At 39.1% G+C, this 21,554-nt stretch overlaps 1 protein-coding gene across 7 annotated transcripts in view; it reads left to right on the top strand.

Moving 5' to 3' along the window:
• ANO1 (anoctamin 1) overlaps positions 1–21,554 on the top strand; it is a 78,932-nt gene that overhangs the window by 45,278 nt on the left and 12,100 nt on the right. For 3 of the 7 annotated variants that reach the window (XM_065065541.1, XM_065065544.1, XM_065065539.1), the window contains 12 exons: positions 2,623–2,688; positions 3,187–3,242; positions 4,786–4,827; positions 8,208–8,272; positions 8,793–8,927; positions 9,780–9,940; positions 13,558–13,640; positions 15,299–15,310; positions 16,087–16,158; positions 18,897–18,971; positions 20,310–20,511; positions 21,302–21,413. In XM_065065541.1, coding sequence (XP_064921613.1) covers positions 2,623–2,688; positions 3,187–3,242; positions 4,786–4,827; positions 8,208–8,272; positions 8,793–8,927; positions 9,780–9,940; positions 13,558–13,640; positions 15,299–15,310; positions 16,087–16,158; positions 18,897–18,971; positions 20,310–20,511; positions 21,302–21,413 — 1,081 coding nt within the window. Of the gene's footprint in view, positions 1–2,622; positions 2,689–3,186; positions 3,243–4,785; positions 4,828–8,207; positions 8,273–8,792; positions 8,928–9,779; positions 9,941–13,557; positions 13,641–15,298; positions 15,311–16,086; positions 16,159–17,740; positions 17,819–18,896; positions 18,972–20,309; positions 20,512–21,301; positions 21,414–21,554 lie in introns of all 7 variants that reach the window. The other 4 variants (XM_065065545.1, XM_065065542.1, XM_065065540.1 and 1 more) reach the window with 4 other exon arrangements.

Genomic DNA, 21,554 nt, shown 5'->3' on the forward strand with positions numbered 1-21,554 from the left:
ACGTGCTCTGCATTGGTTTAGTTTTACGCACAGTGAAGTGGATGAAGGTATTGCTGTGAATTTTAATAACTACAGTGAAAGCCTGTGGATTGGCCCATTCCTTTTAAGCAGGAACCTCATCTTTTTATCGTGGGTTGGATTTTCAGTGACTTGAATGAAATTGACTTAACTGGTGACTGTCCGAGACGCTGTCCTAAGTGGAACTGAGACTAAGCCGGTGGAACGGCCAAGGACTAAGCCGTGCACTGAAAACTGGCCCATCTCTTAGCCCTCAAAATGTTTTTTGCAAGTCAGTCGATGTGAAGTTTGTACGGCCATAGCCCGTCGTTTAGGATTTCAGCCTTAGGGCTTGTTGCTCAATGAGCTAAATTCATAATACACATAAATGTGAACTGCAAATCAGGTCACCTTAAAGATTTGTTGGCAGCTTTTCTTGTTCAGCTGTTATATATTTTATACATATCATGAGATATAGATATACGGGGTGTTTAAAAAAGACGGACCCAATTTAAAATCACTGCTGATCTGCAACCAATGAATTTGACTATCACAGAATCACAGAATGTTAGGGATTGGACTATCGTCTTAATGTTGTCCATACAGGACGTGGAAGAAGCATTTATTAAAAGATTACCGAAACTTGATAACTCATTAAACAGTTTGTAAATTTTGGTGTAATTGTAACATGTTTCCATTGTGAAGTATGCTGCTTTGAAATTGGGTCCATCGTTTGGAAACAACCTGTATGTGCACCAAAGTTAACAAATAGTTAATGGTAAACCAAATTATATAAGGCAGAAGGCTAAATTCCCTCATATCCAAGTTTCTTAACAGACAACCAATAGAAACAAATTTAGATGAGAAAATTGCATGAACATGGGAGACAATGTTTGATAACTGCTGGAATCTGTTATAGCATTTATGTGCTTACAAGCAGTTAAATAAAACAATGGGAACTTGAATTACAGGTAGTTCTGTTCAATGTTGACCCATCAGCTGCTTAGAAATACATCAAATAATAGAAGAATAATTATGCCAGAAATTATTTCCATGCTTTGACTTTTCTGTTGAAGTAACAACATACAATGTACAATTGTTGAGTCCTTATATACACTAAATTTTGGTGTTCAGCCAGTATTAACAGAAGCACTCTTTCCCTGTAGCATGGGAAATTCAAATTACTCTGTGACTTTCAGGACCTTTTTCAAGTCTGGTGCTGGATCGTGTTCATTGGAAATTACGTATTTGCACTCTTGAAAGGGGAAGGTCATACAGCTCAGTTTGAATTCTTGCCTTGGAGTTGGTTATTCACTTGATTTTTTTTTTCCTTTTTTTTTTGGTACAGAAATGCGAAACACATTAGAAATCGGTTGAATAGGGCAGAGACTAAAGGAAAGTGTTGGGATTCCTGGATCATTCTTATTCCAGAATGTGGCACAGTCACGCATTATATTAATACCTAATAAAAATGTCATTAGGACAGCCCATCCATGGGTGTGCTCAGCATAATTCAATTGAGTCCTTTGTGTTCCAGCGCCAGAACGCTGGGTTACAACCCAGCAAAGGTTGCAAACACATTTGAGCAAACACAGATAATGCTGCAACATTTCTGCCCAGCAGGAAAAAGGCAGCCGCCCGGTGAACACTGCTGTCTTTGTTATTTATTTTGCAAATCTGTGAAAATGTGATCCTGTCTTCATTGTTAACTACCATGTAGAAGTGTACTGTGTAGCTCTTTGGTTGGTCGCGCAGCCCTAGAGAAATAATTTATCTGCTCACTAGTTATTTCTGCCAGAAGTATGGAAACATTTGCAGAAAATTCATAGCACTGTATAATAAGGCTTTGAAAATTAATGATACTGCAGGATAGTGAGCACTCCTGAAGGAGTTCCTCCAGCAGGTGATTAGTATCTAGAAAATGTTAATGAACTTGAAAAATTCTCATTTCAAGAACAATCAAAGAATGTCTTGGTGAACCTACAATGAGCTATTTGCTGGTTCATATTCACTGTTCCTTCAAATCCAGTCCCCCTCGTTTGTTAGCAATGAACTGATGGGCAACACGGAGCACGCTGTAGCACATTATTTTTCTTTTCTTTTTCTGAGTCCTTTTAAATTCTCCATAATGCCAGTGGCCAGATGGTTTTTATTGTTCTTATTATTGGCATTAATCAGCTCAGTCCTGCACAAAGACAAGTACTTGAGTTAGCTCTGATCCAGCACACAAGATGGGTTCCTTGAATCTCTATATCTTCACAAATATCATGAATAACACAACACAACACCTTCCAACATGGGTAGTAGTCCATAATTGGAAGCAGTTTTATTAATGCCAGCAGCTGCAGCAAGAACATTAGCGAAGTGAATGTGCTACAGTCCTCAAAGGTCTGGGTCAAGCCAAGTGATTTTGGGGAATTCGAAGAGCCCTTTGCCATTGTGCTCCTCCAAACTTACTCATTAACTGCTCCCAACCCACCTGTAATCTGGCCCCAAATTATGGAGTGATACCATACCTGGGAAGGCAGGATTCCTCCAGGTCCTTTATGCCACATACCTGATATAGATGAAGCACTAATTGCTTTCAGCCTCATGCATGTCACTAATAAACGGATGTGTAAACAGGGAAAGGAGAGGGAAGAAAGAAGGAAACTGCCCTTTTAAATAAAAGACGAAAATGTGGTAAATATGGTAAGTATTACGCCAAGGTCTTCGCAAAGGCTTTCCCTACAATTTCTCTAATCAATCTGAAATCTGAATTCAAAACCTTGTGTGGATGATGTGTGCGTATGTGTGTTCCCGTATGCCATCAATTCCAGCCATATTCTTCTTGTGATCGAGCCTTCTGCTACACACTTTCAAATCTGCGGGCTTGCCCTTAAATCAAACTGACTTTTCAGAAAATGTGATTTATTTTAATGGCTAATTTCAAGTCATTGGCTTCTAATTCTTGATTCTCAAATATATATGACTTCCTCTTGCTCTCTGCAGTTTTCTATTTAATAAAATGAATCATGTTTAATAACCTATATGATTAAAAATGAAACTACATGGGAAGGAATGAGATGGCAGAAAAATCTTTATCTGACCAAATGACTGTTATTTTGAGGGAAATCTCCAGGAAGAATGATGAAGTGAGACTGCCTAACCTCAAAATTGTAAGTAACTGTTACGTCTTTATTTTTCAAGGGATCACCAGTCTGCTTGCCAATGGAGTTTACACTGCTGCATATCCTTTGCATGATGTAAGTGATCTCAGAATATATTTTACGTGTCTACTATCTGACACCAAGAAATCCTTAATGTGTTATGTATTAATGGCATCACCCCAAACACGAGTGTTTCGGGTCCTGACTTTCTGCTGACTTGTATCACAACTGCAGTAAATTCTGCAGGTTGTTTCCATCACTCTGCTTGCTTTTAATAAATCCCCCACCTCTGCTCTTATTTTTGATGATGATAACTGATGTTTTGAGGTAACATTAGAAGAATTGTTTTGGCGGCTTAGCAAATTAAATGCTTCTGTTATTTTCTGACCTTCTGCTCCCGAGGTCCCTGGCATCAGTGCTAGGAAACATATTTATTGTGGAGCACCAAGTGGCTGGTTCCTTCATCCACATCTCCCTGGTGTTCCCCGTGCAAATACAGACATGTCAGTGCCCATGTGGCCGTGGGATCAGTCACCACTGGAGGAAACACCATATGCAAGAACTTGAAATGACATATTCCATGGGCCTGGATGTGACTGCAGATCATCTTACTGATGAAATCTGCTTTTGAGCAGTTTGGTAAGAGGTCAGGGTGCAGTCAGCTCTAGTGTTCATAGAGAGGATGAGAGAGAGGTGGGGAATTTTGGTGGCACTCATACCCAACCTGGGTGTCCCCATCCTGCCAGAGCAGAGCGGGAGGTGCACAGCAGTTGGATGCTGATGACGTTTTTATTCATACGTTCATGGCATGACTAGAAATGACAAACACCCTTAGTCTGACCCTTACAGACAGACCTGACAGATGTCAAGGGGATGTGGCGGTCATGCTGCTCATGATGAGTGTGCAAGGGCCATCGAGCCTGGTGCCGGTTTTCCGGCGTGGGATGTGAAGATGAAGGGTGTCTTCACAGTTTTCTGCTCCCCTCACTCGTGCTGGTTTTACACGGGACCACGAGTGTTTTATCTTGATGTAACTGAGACCAGAACAGCCTCTTTATCTGCCTGATGTTTATCATAAATGTCAGGCACTCCTAAACGACAGCAATATCGCTTAGATATCCAGAAGGGTTAAATAAACTTCTTTGAATGTATTTGTCTTTAGACAGCTACTGATAGTCTTGCATATAAGTTATTTATTGTCTTAGTTTACCCCTTTATCGTATTTAAAAATAGCTCCAAAGTCAAACCTCAAATCTAATCGGCCCTGAGTGTTTGGATAGTCTGGATAGGGATCAGCTCTCTCAGCTGGTCTCTTCTCTTTCAAGTGGACTGAGCTGAACCCCAAATACCATGGCAATACCGCATCCTTTCCCTTGACATTTTTAGGCCACCTTTATCACTTATTCATTCCTTTTTCCCCAGTGACAGACATTATTACTCTTCCTTAATGTGCCTGATGACAGAAGACAAAGTGTGCGATGACAAATGACCTCCTAAAATACAGCATTATTTTACAGATTGCTTTTTCTGGTTTTGATGCATTAAGTGAGTGGGATACATGGGTATGCAAGATGCATAGCAGCTCTGGGCACAACTCACTGAATGACGCAGATTTTCTTTCTTTTTTTTTTTTTTAAAGGGTGACTATGAAGGTGAAAACGTTGAACCTAATGACAGAAAAGTAAGTTGATATAAAGGGCGTTTAACATGTTCGCAAGAGTCCACTGTTGGGCTCTGGGCATTTGCTAAGATTTCACAGAAAATACCGCAAAAAGGCACTAAATGCCAAGCAGCAGAAGTACAGAAGTACTTTCCAGTGTTGAAATTTGCCCCGATATGGAATGCAATATGGATATGTATAAATTACCAAGCTTGATAATGATTTATTTCTTGCCATGCTGGTAAGAGTATTGACAGTATTCACACATTAAGTCCTGCCAAAGTTCAGATGATGTGTTTTCAGGCCAGTTTAGTTATATTCTGGTATCCATATCTGAAGCAAATTCTGCTTCACTGGAGTGTGAGGATCACAACTGGGTGGAGGGGAGGAGGGAGGCGGTAGAAAACATAAATTGGGAAAGGTAAAAATTGAATATTTATAGAAATGAGACATTCTCAGTGAAGCTGTAATGGGTGCTGTTCAGGCAGAGACTGCCCTGTGCGTGTATTACTGATGCATTCCATCAATTCTTGCGTAAGTATGTGGTTTAAATTGTGTTTTTATTGTATCTATACTGAAAGACATATGTTTAATGTAGTAAAATGAGTAGGAATTATTCTAAGGAAATGCTTCTCATAAGAAAAAGCAAATTTTTCACCCTTTGCAGAAACATTGATTTCTCAGATTCAATGTGCTGTTACTACATCCTTCTGATCACACTTCTCTGGAGAAGATAAGCCTTTTTTCCATGTATCAGACAAAAATTGAAGTAGAGAGGTTGCAACCAGTTCATTCAAAAGCAGCTATTAAATTGGGGTGCCATATGTGTTGGGTGTTCAGACTCAAAACTTTTGCCTTTCAAGAGAAGTGCTGTGGACCAGCGTGGACTCAGGTCATAGGAAAAGCAGATCTAAAGCCCTCCAAGTTGGTCACATCAAAATGAGTACCCAAAATTAAAGGCATGTTGGGTCTTAAGGTGCAAATGGCTCATGAAAAGACAGCAACTGTTATTCCCCCTCTATTGATTTGTGTTAAAAATACCACATACCTGTCATTTCATTATTAAGCAACACATTGCTCAACCCAAACCAGGGTGAAAGTCCATGTTTTCTCAAAGCATCTGGATTATCATCTGTTACTAACTTTTCAAACCTCACAAATTCACCCATGTGTTTGGAAATGTTTACCTTGGCTTTTGACTTCCAGTTCCTTCAAATAATCTTTTGGTGTGTCTTGGCACATCCCTTCTGGTTCCTTGAAGCTTTCTTTAATCTAAACCAGTGCTAGGCCAGGCTTGTGCCTTTTTTTAACAACAAAATTAAAGATTTCAGGCATGGAAATGAAGTAAATATTGAGGGCTAGTGCTCTGGTCTCCTCTAATCGTGTCTTTGAAGCTGTGCTTTGAATATCAGGCTGATAAATGTCAGAATAAATGAGGTAATTCATTTGTAGTTTAACCACAAATTTGGTTTGAAGTGCTCTACAAAACTGAAACATGGCACTGATGCAAAATCTTTGTAGCTCAGTATTTTCTTGATGTGCCTGACCAGCTTAGATCCCAGAAGAGGGATCTGATTTCCAGCACAAACTTAGCATGTAAAAATGAAGTAAAAAAATAATGAAAGGAAGAATCCTATTTAGCGTACATGGATCATTAATTGTCAATTAATTAATGAAATTAATTAAACAGTCATTAATTGTTTCCCAGGCATAGGCAGCTGGCCTTGAGCTTTTGGAAAACGTGGTTGAAAGAAACCTAAAGCAGAATAAAATAAAATTTGCAAGAATGTTGGGCTTTAATAAAGGTTTGCTTTTAGGTTTCAGTTTTGGCTCTTACTATTGTAAGGAAACTAATAAAGATTAACTATTTTGGGTTGCAAAGGGGAAAATCCACAGTCAACTTATATTTTTGATGTCGTATTTCTAGAAAAGTAAAAAAGTTGTATATTTTTAATTACCCGAACCGTTTACATGAGAAGTACAGCAGTTCAGCATGGAAAGTTTGTGTTAATGCTTTGGCAAGAGAACTGCAGAACAGCTCTAGAAAGGCTGTTCACTGCATGAATTCTGTGTGATAAAATGTGGGAATGGGCAGGGGCCAGTCTGCCCGTCCTTGCTTTGCTGCATTTCGCTGGAGAAATGTAGGAGGCTGACACATGTCAAGTTTCTCATGATAAAATAACCTACTGATTTCAGCAATAACATCCTGTTTGGTCTGTTCTTCCATGAACAAGATGAATAATGTTGCCCTCCCTGTAATGATAACTGGTTTAAGGTCTTTGTTCCCCATTGCAGTTTCTTCTATAGCTGAGCTGGTTGTGCAGCCCCCACCCACCCGCGGTGGTTTGTGAAACCGAGCTCTGAATTTTTCTGCCTTTTTTTTTTCCTTTTTTACCCAATATTCAGTTAAAAATAATATCTCAGCAGTGATCAGTTCATGCTTTTACATTTGAGAAAGCAATACAAGAGGAAAAAGGAAAAAGATGAGGTTGTTGCCAGCTGAATTAATGAAAACAGAAGTGACCATCAAAGCATCTCCATGAAATATCAGTAGTCGGTCCAGGAACATCCTGCTACCAAGGTCACATCACTGGGTCAAAGCAGGGAGAGAAGCAGAAAAGGGAGACACGACTTCACAAGCAGATGTGAAGCTTCTCTTCCCCTTGTCCCATGGAGGAGGTGATGGCTGGGTGGCCAGTGACCCCACTTCATCTTCTCCAGTATTTTTTGTACATACACTGTTTTCTTGTTCACTCTGTTACCTGATCTGAATTAAGAAAAAAAAAAAAAAAAAATCAGATCTGAGAAGTGCTATTAATGTATTTTATGAAGTAAAGGATAAGTTGAAGGTCCTGGAGGAACCTATTTTTGTGAGGGGTTCAATTTCGTAAATCACTAATGGGGATCATTTCTTTCCTTGGCCCATATCCTCACCAAAAGGAGGAGTGGAAATCATTGTGTTCTTGTAGTTAAAAGCTGAAAAGCTCTTAAAATGCAGCCTTGGAGGCACCTTTGCACAAATCCTAAATATTAGTACAGTGAAAACAAACTAGTTTATTATAGTTTTTGCGTTCTTGAAACTCAAAGCATATTGATCTTTCACATCCGTTCTTCTAGATATTTCCTACAGATCGTAAAAGCAGGATCTCTCCCCATCCGTGCTATAATTCTCCATTGGTCCTGTTGCTGAAGAGCATTTTAACGTTCTAGAATTTATCACTGTATCATAGCATGCCAAACCAACAAATTTCTTTTTAATACTGAACGCAGACTGTGTGTATTAGTAGATGATGTGTTGAAACCACAAAGTGGTGAGACCAGATCTGCCGCACGAGCTCTGCAGTTTGCTGGGACCAAAGGAGAAAACGCTTCAGCTTTCGCCTTCCCTTTCTGTTTTACAGCTCCTGTGCGAGGAGTGGGCGAGCTATGGGGTCTTCTACAAATACCAACCCATCGACCTGGTGAGGTGAGAGCTCAGCCCTTCATGTCGTGTTTCCATGGGGCAGCGCTGGGGCTGTGCACAATGATGCTCATGGACTCTGGAGAATGAGAAGTTCGCTGGGGAAAAAGGAGTTTTCCATGGGTTTAGAAACACGGCGATGTGTCCCACCTAGTGTGAAAGCTTGCAGGAACATATTTTTAATGATTTTTGTTTGCTTGTGGCAAAAGCTGTTACTCTTTGGAAGAAACGTGGTCCTTTTAAAGAGGATTAGCTCACAAGAGATCCAAAGATACAAATTTAGGCAGCAAAAACACCGGGGAAAAAAGTTACTAGTTGGACTGATTCACTTTCATGGTGCCTCTATCTCTGGATTAACTCCAAGCATCATGAGAGAGTCCTCTGAGAAGAAAAAAATTCCCACAGGTCACCAGATCTTACTTTCTGCATGCTTAATCCAGCTGTGATTCGTAATTTTAGCCATGTTATATTTTAAGAAATAGGAAACATTTTTCTCTCTCACTTCTTTTTTTTTAATGTATTTCAGAAAATACTTTGGAGAGAAGATTGGACTATATTTTGCCTGGCTGGGAGTTTATACACAAATGCTCATTCCAGCTTCAATAGTAGGGATTATCGTTTTCCTATATGGCTGTGCCACTGTGGATGAGAACATACCAAGGTAAAATACTTCAATAAATAGATTCTGTTATTGGAGGCTACTAGAACCTCAAAGTAAAATTTACCTTTCTCTATGAATGTTTTGTCACTAATATCTAGGGTGAGCACAGCTGGGTCTGTGTCTCCCAGTTTTTAGGGCTTGTCCTGTGCCAACCAAAGGGTTGGGTTTTTGTTTCCTAACTCAGATCATTATGTTGAAGGAAAGCAACAAAATCCTTCTTATAATAGGTTTTAGTGCTTCCCATCATAAAATGCTGAGGAGGGCATTGTGTGACATAAGGATGAATCGAGAATATATGTGGCTAAAATAAGCTACTGCGGTCAAATTAACCAAATCTTGATGTCCTACTATTTTCAATTTTTTTAATGAGTTTCATATTATAATATTTTTAAGCCTTATGATTTTGTGTTATTTACCCTGCATGCATCACCATAATCTGTAGATGAAAATTACATCGTTTGTACAAGCATAAACACTGAGTAACAAAGCAGATAATGGATATCAAAAAACAGATATCTTCTTTTTGTTCATTAAGATTGCTTTGTACTGCTTCCAACAGCTGAAGAAAGTCAAAGGGAGGGTCACTGTTGTTATTTCGCAGATGGACTGCAGAGAAAATAAATTGAACTCCAGTCTCTTGATGCTCAGCGCTTCCCTTGTACCTTATCTATTGCTGTAGTTAGTATTTCAAAACAAGAATGATGTTTTTTTACCACCCTCAGCAACGAGGGTAGTATCTGATGGTTCTTCAGACCAGAAACAGATGCTGAGCAGAGGAGAAAAGATCATTGAAGCGTGGAAGATGGAGCTGTAATGACCGTGCTTTTTCCATATCTTGTTGCTTCCTTGCAGTATGGAAATGTGTGACGAGAGAAACAACATCACCATGTGTCCCTTATGTGACAGAACGTGCAGCTACTGGAAGATGAGCTCGGCTTGTGCGACTGCTCGCGCAAGTCATCTCTTTGATAACCCTGCAACTGTCTTCTTCTCAGTCTTCATGGCTCTCTGGGGTAAGAAGATGTATGCCTTCATGTTAAGTTTTTAATTATTTAAAATACAACAGGAAGAAACAGAAGAGATAAAGCAGTGTATTTATACTCAGGAAGTTAATTATATAAAGAACGACTTTTTTTCTTTCCCATGAAACTGCCACCCCCAAATTTATATTCTGGACTGAAGGCTAAAATTCAAAAAGTTCCTCAAGATGAATATCGAATGAAATTGTTAAGCATTTGTCATAAAACTGCTGTGTGGTATGTCTAAATTTCATTAACGGGATTGCACAGCTTGCCAAAAAAAAATCATCTATTTGCAGAGCCAGCTTCCACTTTAGAACATTACAGAAGAAATGTATTAATGTACTCTGGGGTTGAGGGGAGGGCTCCGCAGGGAAGTGTAATGGCCTTTGGCGTCTCAGGACAAACCGAGATTGATTCTTGAGTGTGCTCCGAGATGCAATTAAGTTTATCAGCAAGCACACATCATGCATGTAGACCACGAAGCGGGAGCTGAGGCATTATAGGTATTTTTTTCTGATGCTGACTGCTCCTGTACTTTCTTGGCATGTCTGGAGAAGTTGGTCACAAATATTAACTCTCCCATGACACCTTTGTGACAGTGTCTGCAGGAATGGTTCTAGAGGGGTTTTCTCCTCCATGTTGGAGGAGGGATAGGGACCTCCTTGCTCAGGCACCCCAGCACCAGGCATGGGGTCCCTGTTGTCCTCACTGCAGGCCAAGAGGGCCTCATCAAGATAAACTGATGGGGTCCAAAGCCCGTGTTTGTGACTGGGAGTCTGATACAGAAAGGCCACAGAGAACAGGGAAATGTGCATTATTCCCCCCAACTTTGACGTTTGATAGCCACATACACCCAGCATCAGTGACCAAAGTACAAGATGATGTTTGCTCCTCCTGTACACCTTGTTGTGAGTTAGCAAACAACCTGTTTTGGATTTTATTTAATCCTAAAAACGTAGCGCAAGTTTTTATTCTACTATGTAGGGAAGCATTTTTACATTATAATTCATCTGAACTGACTTTAGTGCAAATCAACATCATGTAATTTAGAGCAATGCCTTTTTGACTGAGGTCTCCATTTGAGGCGACTATGTTTTAGATGCAGTGCTAAGAGCTTGTTATCAAACACTGTAAGGAAAAGGATGAGAATGGTCCTGCCAAGGGAATTTGGGAACACTGGGAAGTCGGGAGTGCTGCAGGTTTGAATGGGAAATCTGGGAAGTGTGGGGAGGTTGAACTCGACCGGCTTCATAGCAAAGCACAGGGATCACTGTCTTACAGCTCATCTTGCTGTGTAGGATAGAGAAATGTGATATACCCCCAAGCAGAATGTGATGTCAGAGACTTTAAATAGTCCGATTCTCTCACATGGTGAGTCAAGTATCAGTTTCAGTCTCCCTTATTTACCATTATTCTGAACCCCACGTGGATCGCAGCACATAATGCTCTGTAGTCCAAAAAATAACACTGTTTGCGCCCCGTTCCTTACCAAACAACTCTAGGTCCCTCCATCCATTTTTTATATTTTTGGGCAAAATAAGGTAGATTGGCAAAAGCCAGTTTCTGCGCTCTCCACAAAATCAGGCTTAATATCTGAGATAGTTTTGGAGTGGGATGTGAAATTCCTCAAGTTCTTTGGGGTCAACAGAAATTTTTTTTGGCGGTACAAATAAATGTTGTTTCAAAATGGTCTTCTTGAATTGAGAAAATCAGAACTTTTTTTACCTAGTTTTGAAATCACATTTTGCAAATTTCATTTCTAAAGGATTTGTCAAAATTATTATTTTTTTAATCGAATGAGCACTTAAGTTTGTAAGGAATCTGTTATCAACAAAAATTGTCTCTCTCCAATTGTAAGCACACATACAGCCTCCAGTGCCATTTGTGAGCACCTCTGTGTGTGATGTGAAGTTTTCTTTGGTGACCCAGGGCATCCTTAGCATAGCAACAAAATTAGCCCAAGTTCAGGGGTATTATTGTGAGCAATCATTTGGCCAAGCTTCCTCTGAATGGGGATGGGATGGTAACACCCTGGAAACTCCACTCACTTGAGCATTAAAAGAGCTATAACACCAAACTGAGCTCCAGTTAGAAGTTCAGCATTAAACTGGGACTGTGGCCCAGTGCTGTTTGGTATTAAATAGCATTAAAAATGTCGGAGAATCCAGGTAAGATCATCTGTATGGTAACCTTTTGGAATTTTTAAGCTCTGCTTATGCTTATGGGTGCAGATGTAATATGGAAACACAGGTATGCTCAGCAAAGTGTTGGTGCATCACCACCTGGCCGAGGGCTTTTGCAATGAGCTGGCTGTGTTTCAGACAGTCTGTTCGTTTTGCGCTGTTGTCAGTGCCATGGAAGGATTTCTAGTGGTGCTAAGAAACAACATCTCATTCATTTTCTGTATTTCTCGCTGTATGTGGGAGCTGCCAAGTCCAATGCGAGAGCTGTGGCAGCGGGGAGAGGGGAGGCAATTCCAGGACCATGACACAGACCCTCTTAAGATACAGCTACGGATTTTCAGGAAGCCTGTGGCTTGTAAAGGGGGTCAGTTGTGAGTTTTGCACATGAGATTTTCATTTGGAAGGTGAATGAATGTCGCGACCGCCACCTGATTCCAGTCACGAGGGTGTCCTTCCCCCCCATTCAACTTTCTAACCCTCTCCCTGCCTCCGTTTTTTCTGGATACGGATGTTTCTGAGCACATCTGTTAATACTCACGATGGGGAAACTCCCCTGGGAACACCATTTCTTGGTAGACTTGCCTCTTTCATAATCACTTATTTATTATACAGCTCTAGTGTATTCCCAGCATCTAAATATGTCCTCTGAGAACTTGCTCGGTCTCAGAGACAGACTGATATAGACTTAGATCATTTGTTAAGACTCAAGAATTGCAGTCATGAGGTTTCCTTTCTAGAAGTCTTCTCCATCAAAAAGAAAACACTAGTGTTTCTAATGAGAAAAGCCCTTAAAGGTTTTGTCTTTAACAGCCTGGTCCCCTGCAGCTTTCACACTGGCAAGAGTATTTGGGTTTGGGTGTGACAATCAGAGCTAACCATACTGTTACAGCCACTGGATGGATGTAATTATAACAATATAAAAATGCTTTATCTTGATATATTTGAGGGAATAATTATCCCACCAGTACAAGGCTAGTTAAATCAGTCATATTTTATGTAGATAAAACACAGGTTTGTTTGGAATTATATGCAAATGAAGATGAACAATATCATTAGTCACCTGTAAAAATATTTAAATAAATCTGGGCATCTGACTTTCTGAAACCCGTTAAAAATCGTAGGCGTCTTTCTACATGAAGCTGTGGATATAGCAAACACCCTTTCTTTTAGCTTCCCTAGATAACAAGGTTGACTCCCAGCATATCAGCATTTCCCAGATAGACGTTACTGTTGAAAAAAAGAGTAACAAAAATGAAGTTAACCTGGCTCGATATGTGACAGGACATTGCACTTGCTGAGACCTTTTGGAGACGAGAACCTGCAAGCGATGCAGAGTGTGGCCAATGTGCCTCCTAAGACAAATCCCAGAGGCTGATGCAATTCTTTTGGGAAAACATCAAAATAATTGTTAAACTGTTGTTTCAGCTGCCACTTTTATGGAACACTGGAAGAGAAAACAGATGCGTCTCAACTACAGGTGGGACCTGACTGGGTTTGAAGAGGAGGAGGTTTGTCCCTTCAGTTCTGACTCTTTGATTTCCACTGTGGCATTTAGAGGAAAGGAAAATCTCTGTACATGAACTATTAGAGGTTTTTATAGCAAGGGTATGACTAGTCTGTCTTGTTGCCATAGAAATGTAATTGTATAGCCACCAAATTGAATTTTTTTTAATGTGTGTAGTCAGGTCACACCTAGCAGCGTAGGCATGGAATATACAGCTCAGAGCTTACTCCTGGGCTGATGTCAGGGTGCTAACAACCGAGGTCTTAATTCATCTCCCACTGCTGTAAATCAGAAATGAATGTATTGAAGTTGATAAAAGTTACAGCATTATGAAAAAGCACTGAAAAGTGCCTATTAACTTTTAACAGTGCAGGATCAAGCCCTGACTTGGAAAATGCCAAAGAAAATATTGCCAGACATGTGGGTTTAGGGCATTGGGAGGGACACAAATGTGGAGGTGTATTTTTTTATTATTTGCTAAAAAAACCCCAAATATCGCTAGCCAGGTTTATACTAAATGTGCTGAACAGCGTGAAGGGGAGAAGGGCCAAATCTGTATGAAATAAAGGTCTTAAAAATCGATAGAATTTTAGAAGGAGAGAAAATCCTCAGCCAGCTGAGAAGATGTATCCTTTGTTGTTGTTGTTTTTAATTTTATTTATTTACGAAAAAGAAAAACACCTTCCTAGATCATAACGCAGTTCTGCTACTGAATCCCGAGGCGATGGGGTGTGCAGGTCCCTTCCATTTTCCCATCCTATGTCCCAAGTCGTGATATGAAAACCCTGCTGCGGGATCTGAGCTGGGACCCGTGGGTTGTACAGGCATTCGCCGCTTTGTTTGCCGGCCAGCTGGCTTTATTCTCTCCTGTTGTTATTATTAAAAGAAGTACGACCGCCCTCGTGATATCTCTAGATGTTCTAAATAGATACACAACAAATATTGCTCACGTGAAAGCAAAACCTCACCAGCCCTGGGTTTAACGCTGTTCCCGTCGCCCCCAGAATCTTTCTGTTTGAATTATCTCCTCTTAATACATTTTAGCTCCTCAGTAATATATTTAGACCAGCAGCCTCTCTGCCCTGCACTTTGCCAGATCGTACCTATTCTACTGGGAGAGAATATAGGGATTTATTTCCTGGATACTATACCGCTCTTTTGTTTTTGGTAACTCGTTGTTAGCACACATGAAAGTAGAAAGGATTAACTGTATCTTTCTGACTTCTGTCCCCTTCATGTGTGAGTTCAGATCTCTAAGACAGCAGCTGTTAATAAAGTATATTTTATTCTTTGTTTTGTGTTGTTGATTCTAGATAGATGGGTTTAGCAAAGAATTTAAGCCCCTCCTATTTCTAATCTGACACTTAAGCTAGTATCATGTTAAAGAGTCAGGTTTCAGGTGATACACTAAAACCCAAAGACTCTCATCTTCTGGTGTTTTTAGGGACACCTACTTCATACAATAATTACAGTAATGTTAATAAATGTTGAAGAACATAAGAAGTCTGATTTTTCCCTGGTAATGTGTAGCCATCCACTGTACCTATGTTTATTTCAAGTAATTTTTAAAATATTAATCCAATATGATCTGCAACAGTTCAATAATCAAATTTTTTTTGTTGTTTTCTTGTTTTTCGTGGGGTTTTTTCTGGTTTCCTGAAGGAGGCAGTCAAGGTTTGGAAATTTTTGGTCTTTTTTCAATTGCTCCTACCTTTTTCATTACATGCCTACTGATGAATGCCATCTTTTGATCTCCACCTCTTCTTTTTCGAGCATCAGATTTTCTTTAGATCTCCCACTGATTGCTTTGCCTTTACACCCTCCCCTTCTCCACTTGGTCAGACTTTTTTCAGCTCCATTCTGTTTCCCATCCGATGCATAATCGTGAATTCTGAATCTCTTGTGAACATATAATTATTGTGAATTCTGAAACCGTGAATCTTTTGGCTGTCTCTTACTTCTGAGTGTTTCCTACACCCTCTCCTTCAATGCACATGGGTGATCAGTGGATGCTGTCCAAGAAAGGATTAGGGGAAAAAACCCCAAAGGACAATTTTCTGGGATTCCAAGGCCAATTATTTTGCATCCTGACAGCAGATAAATGTTTCCCTTCTGAGCTGAGGATCACTGAAATGACAGTTAATGACATGCAAAATCTAATATTAATCAAAAGAAGAAGCAATTAAGATTGATGGTATGAACCACGCTGTTTGCAGGTTATGTGTTAAATTTAATCTACATCTGCTGCTGTAGAACTGCAAATGATACAGGATTTAATACATTTTAAAATTACAATCGACTATCAATTGACATAAATGACATACCAAGTGAATTAGAATTCGGGTAGAAAACTTGGAAATGATCAGGAAATCGCCCTGCAAACAGTTCATATGTAGCTGATACAGAAAATAAGTAATTTTGTTTTTAATTAAATATGGCTTATTTCACAGGATCATCCAAGGGCAGAATATGAAGCTAAAGTTTTAAAAAAATCACTGCGAAAAGAACACAAACATAAAGAGGTATGGTAAATATATCCATTTGTTTCACTTACGGAAAGCTTTTTAAAAGGAGGTTGTTATAGCAGGCACTGACCCAAGAATAAGAAATAGGTAAAAAATAGTCGCTGCACATTGTGTTTAAATTCCAGATGTCTTCAGTCCTAGAGTATATGGGACACTCAGTGTATGCCAATGCACCAGGCCTGGTTAAGTCTAGAAATGTCTTTAATTTTAATAATTAGATATAGGAGCGTGGCTTAGGGAAGCTGTTTGAGCCTGACTGAAGGGGCTCTCCTGTTGGGCTAACGAGTCAAGTTTGCAAAAACTGTAACAAAACATCTTATTCTGTGCTAGTATAAGTACCTAAAACCTCTCAGGAAAGGTTCCCTGTCTTGCTAGGCATTTTTTGTAAATAAAAATGTTACTAGAGCATTAATGAAGAGTACTAATGCCAATTTCCTTGCCAAATTCCAGCTTTGGCAATAACTTTCTGCCTTTTAAAAACATAACTTCCTCTTCTGTATCTGTTGCCAGTGGCACAGGAGTGTGGAACCGTGCCCTAAATTGGAGTTTTATGAAAAATCTACAAAAATAAAACTGCAATAACCATGTTAACATTAAATACGCTTTAAGAAACAGCATACATATAGATTGGACAGGCATTAAACTGAATGTGTCTGATTTTGTCACCTGCTTATACTTGATTAACGTTTGGCCCCTCTTAAAAGATGCTACAAAGCTGATGGTGGTATATTCCCGTTAATCAATAGGATGCAGCATGTAATAGGTTGAGTGTCACGTGCAGTTCCTTACAGCACTGCTTTAAAATCCCTTGCAGAAGAAAAGGAATTTGGGTTGCTGCTCTTGCATCGGAACACAAACTTTATCCTATTCTCCTAAAAACCTGCAACTCTTTGTACTTTTGGGTATACTGGGAATTCAGATCTTAAATGCTGAAGACTGTAGGGACAGTTAATGAATGGTGGCCTCCAAATATTGGAGTATGAGAGTTGAGCAATTAAGAGAGGGGTTTTTTTTGTTCGTTTTGTTTTGTTTTTCTAACGGGCTATTTATAACTTTTTGGGGTTGTGTTTAGTTTGGATGTTACTAATTTGGGAAACGTGAGAAAAGGAGTTTTTTCTGAAAGACCCGGTAATTATCTTTCATTGGGATCTAGAGGGTTAAAGTTCAAATTCAACAGTTGTAAGACAACTTGGAAATCTTAAAGAAAAAACATCTAAAGCTAAAATTGCTCATATTTTTTTCAAGAGAAGTCTAATTAAAACCATTTTTTTAAAGGAAAAACTTTTTTGACATTCTTTGCCATAAAGAAGAACGGCACAATCCTAAATTAATAAAGGAAAATCCTTTGCAGCATCACTTGATCTACCCCAGGATTTGGGGAAAGAGTTTGTCTTTTGTTGTTGTTATGTTTTATTAACCAAAAGCTGAAACACAAAGCCTTAAGCAAACTAATAGAGCATTCACTTGTGGCTAAACTGCTATGTACACCGAGTCCGTGGAGAGTATATAGATTAATTTAGCAGTGCTTTGTAATGCTTTATTGCCCGATCCTTTTTTTGTTTCCTTTGACTGCCATCAGAAGCATCGATATTTTCCAGAAGAGACAGCAAACAAATGGAGACAAAGAGTTAAGACAGTCATGGCTGGGGTGAAATTGGTTCTTTTTATTCAAACTTATGAAGAAACTCAAATTATGAGTAATTATGGAAGACACAAATCAATTTGTTTTTGGCTGTTGAACCTTTGTTTAATATTCACATTCAGTTCTGGGTTTCTTCCCCCTTCTCCCCTTGTTTCTTCAGCACGGTTGGGGACACTTTCTATGCATTGGGAATGACACTGCATGGCTAATCTTAGATTTACCATCCCAGCCTGACGTTACGTTCTGCAGTGGAGCATGGGCCATGTGTTGAAAGAGTTGCTTGCGCTTCCCTGAGACAACGTGCATGGAATAAAAATAGAATTTGAGTAATATTTTTATGTTGGTTATAATGCGTGCGTCATCTTCCGCAATGTTCTTTTTGTTGTTTATTTTCTGGTGTTTAGAAACAATTCCTGGCATCAAAGTTTAAGACTCTAGATGAGCGACTGTGTTCTAAATGACATTGTCATGGCCAAATTCAGGCAGTGGCTGATTGGATTTAGGGTATCCTATAAAGAATTATTATACATGCACATCTCAACTCCTGTTGGTGTGGTCCATTGAATACCACATGGATAGTCAGGTATTATAGTTAAAAATCACTCATACTGAAGGAATTCTGAGTCTTTTAACGCAGATCTTCCCTGTCAACTGTGCATTGGAGTTACTCAGTAGTATATTTAATCTATATTTCAGTGCACAGTTGTGCAACTGCAAAGCTGCAAATGTTAATTGGAGAGAGAGAGGAGAAGGAGAATTTTTCTAGGGAAAGCAAAAGAAAACATTGAACAGCAGGAGAGCTCTTCCTTCATGGTTTATGACAGACTATTTGCGTGTTTCCTTCAAAAAGTATACAGAAAAACCTGGTTTATTTATACTCACAGTGCAGGCGCTTGACCAATTTGAACCTCGATACGGAGTAAACAATTTGCCTGTGTGGAATTGTAACTGTAAACACTGTGTCTTTGCATCTTCTAACTGGTTGCGTATTATTTTCTAGCCTTTTTTTTTCCTCCCCCTCTATTTTTTTGTCACATGCAAAAATACACACTTCGTCTGTATTACATTTACCCTTTTTCTCCCCAAATTTTAGACAGATAAAGAAAAGCTGACATGGAAGGATCGTTTTCCAGCTTATTTAACCAATTTTGTTGGCATTATCTTCATGGTAAGCATCACCCAGCAAAACTTGAAATTTATGTTACCAAGTCATTGTATAAAACAAAAGTGTTGGAAATGTTAGTGAAATCAGATTTTTATCAGATTGATGTGGTTTATAATGGCTTTTCACCAGTGAAAAAACTGAAGCGTTTTATTGTTTTATAATGTAAAATCTTCTAAAAAGCTTACATTTCTACTTTGCTGTCAGTTTCCAGTAAAGAAATAAGAATAACTAAATAGGGTAGCGGCAAAATGAGGGCACAGAAATTGAAATTATAACCACCATTGATGGAAAATACTTACAAAGTAGAGAGAGTCCTCTAAAAAAATAGTCAGGAAGAACAGCTTCATTTTTATACCAAACTTTTTTGAAAGAAATGATGTGGCCAATTGTAATCCTGATTACAAGGATTTTTAATAAACCAGTCAAATTTGGGACTATACCATATAACAGGAGGATTGCAAACAGACCACATAATTTAAGCAAAAAGTAACATACTGATGAGAACCGCCTTTTTCCATTTGCTGGTAAAGCATCAGCATTTAAAACAAATTTCAAAGGAAATAATAATAATTCAAGACACGGAACTGATTGACAGATGGATAAAAAGGCTTAAGCCCTTTCCAAGTGTAGAATACATCAGACTAACTCAGTTCAGTTTTTTTGAGGGGAGATAGGGATTATGTTTTTTGGTTGGTTTTAGTTTGGTATTTAATACTTGTGGTTTTGGAGAATGGAAATGCAGTAAATCTAATCTTCTCAGCTGAAGAATTGGTACCTTATAAGAATCACATTTTTAAATTATTCCTCTATTTAAGCAATGAAAAGCTGAATAAAGTTTTGTGTGCCTTTATGTTGCCATGAAGTGCGTGGATTTAATTAGTTTTAATTTCAGTTCGGAATTATGACACCATAGTGAGCCTGAGTAGGGTATTTGAAGGCTTGTGTGCAGATTTAAGCTGAAATACTCCCCTCTGCTTCAACTCTGGCTTTCTTTTATAATAAACTAAATACCATGTATATATGCTGTTGCTGTTAGGGCTGAAAGGAAGCCCACTGATATTTTTAAAATAAGCAAGTAATTTACATTTAGGTGCCTTTAAAAAAAGCCCTTTGCGGGTGATAGTGGTGTCATTATAACTATTTTTTTCACGTGATGATCTAATTACTAGTAAAAGAGGTTCTTTTCCCACGGTTCATCAAAGTAATTGGGAGCCTTAATGCAGAATGGGGTTGACTTGGGATGTGGCCCAGAGATCCCGTTTTTAAGGTCATTTCAAAGTCCCCAAGGAAAGTATTTAAGGTTAAATCTTTCCTGAGAGGCTGTGCTGTTCTTACTGGCAGGTCGGGCTGACGTTCGCCATCGTGTTCGGAGTCATCATCTACAGGATCTCGACCGCGGCGGCGCTGGCGATCAGTTCAACCCCCTCGGGCCGATCCAGCGTCAGGGTCACCGTCACGGCCACCGCCGTCATTATCAATTTGGTTGTCATCATCATCCTGGACGAAGTATACGGCTGCATCGCAAGGTGGTTAACTCAGATCGGTAGGTTTAAATCCTCGAATGATATTTGCTATAGAGCGATTTTTAAATGGGAGGAACCAAATGACTGGCTTTGGTGTTTAATTCAAACTGGAGAGCAAACCCAGGAAGGTCAAACGTGTAGCTAAGGGTCTAACCAGCTACTTTAAAATATCAAAGCACATGGGGGTTCAGCTTTATTTTTACAGTTTTTCTTTCAGCAGTGGGTAATACTAACACTAATCCAGTTGTGGACAACAGCAGTTACAGCAGAATGTCCTACACCTAATCTTGAACTTCACTCTTCTATATCACAAAATCGCAATTTTAATTTTCCGCCATTTTTTATTTGTCATAAAACATGTAAAAAAATACAAAATGGTTGAGTAGAAAAAGAATTTTTTTGAGTAATTTCCAAAAAGCATCAGTGACAAAGGCTCCAGAAATCTTTTCAGGTAAGTTCTTGTCCATCTGCAATTGATTGTCATAGAGGTCAGTCAGATATAGAATGAAATTGAAATTATTATTTTAACACATCCAAACAATGGGATGCTCAGCAGAGTGACCACTGACCTCAGTGAGGTCATATTAATATCTATATCTATATCTATATCTATATCTATATCTATATCTATATCTATATCTATATCTATATCTATATCTATATCTATATCTATATCTATATCTATATCTATATATATCTTTGTTTAGAGTATAGCTGATGTTTTCCAAAGTGCACATTTATACAAGATCTTGAAATGCTGCAGGTAGGAGAATTCCTTAATGTTTCTTATCCATTCCACATTGGTTCCAGAGGTGCCAAAAACTGACAAGAATTTCGAAGAGCGGCTGATTTTTAAGGCTTTCCTGCTGAAATTTGTCAACGCCTACACACCCATTTTCTACGTTGCTTTCTTCAAAGGCCGGTGAGTGATGCGAAAGGGTTTCAGCTTGTTGCTTGTGAGAGCTGTGGCTGAGCTAAGGCCATAGTTGGATGATAAAGTAAATGGTTTAAAAACTCAGTATTAACCCAAAAACTCTGTGGCCTCATGGGATAGAGCAGGGAC

This window comes from Columba livia, chromosome 5, assembly GCF_036013475.1.
Source record: "Columba livia isolate bColLiv1 breed racing homer chromosome 5, bColLiv1.pat.W.v2, whole genome shotgun sequence".
Classification (NCBI taxonomy): Eukaryota; Metazoa; Chordata; class Aves; order Columbiformes; family Columbidae; genus Columba; species Columba livia.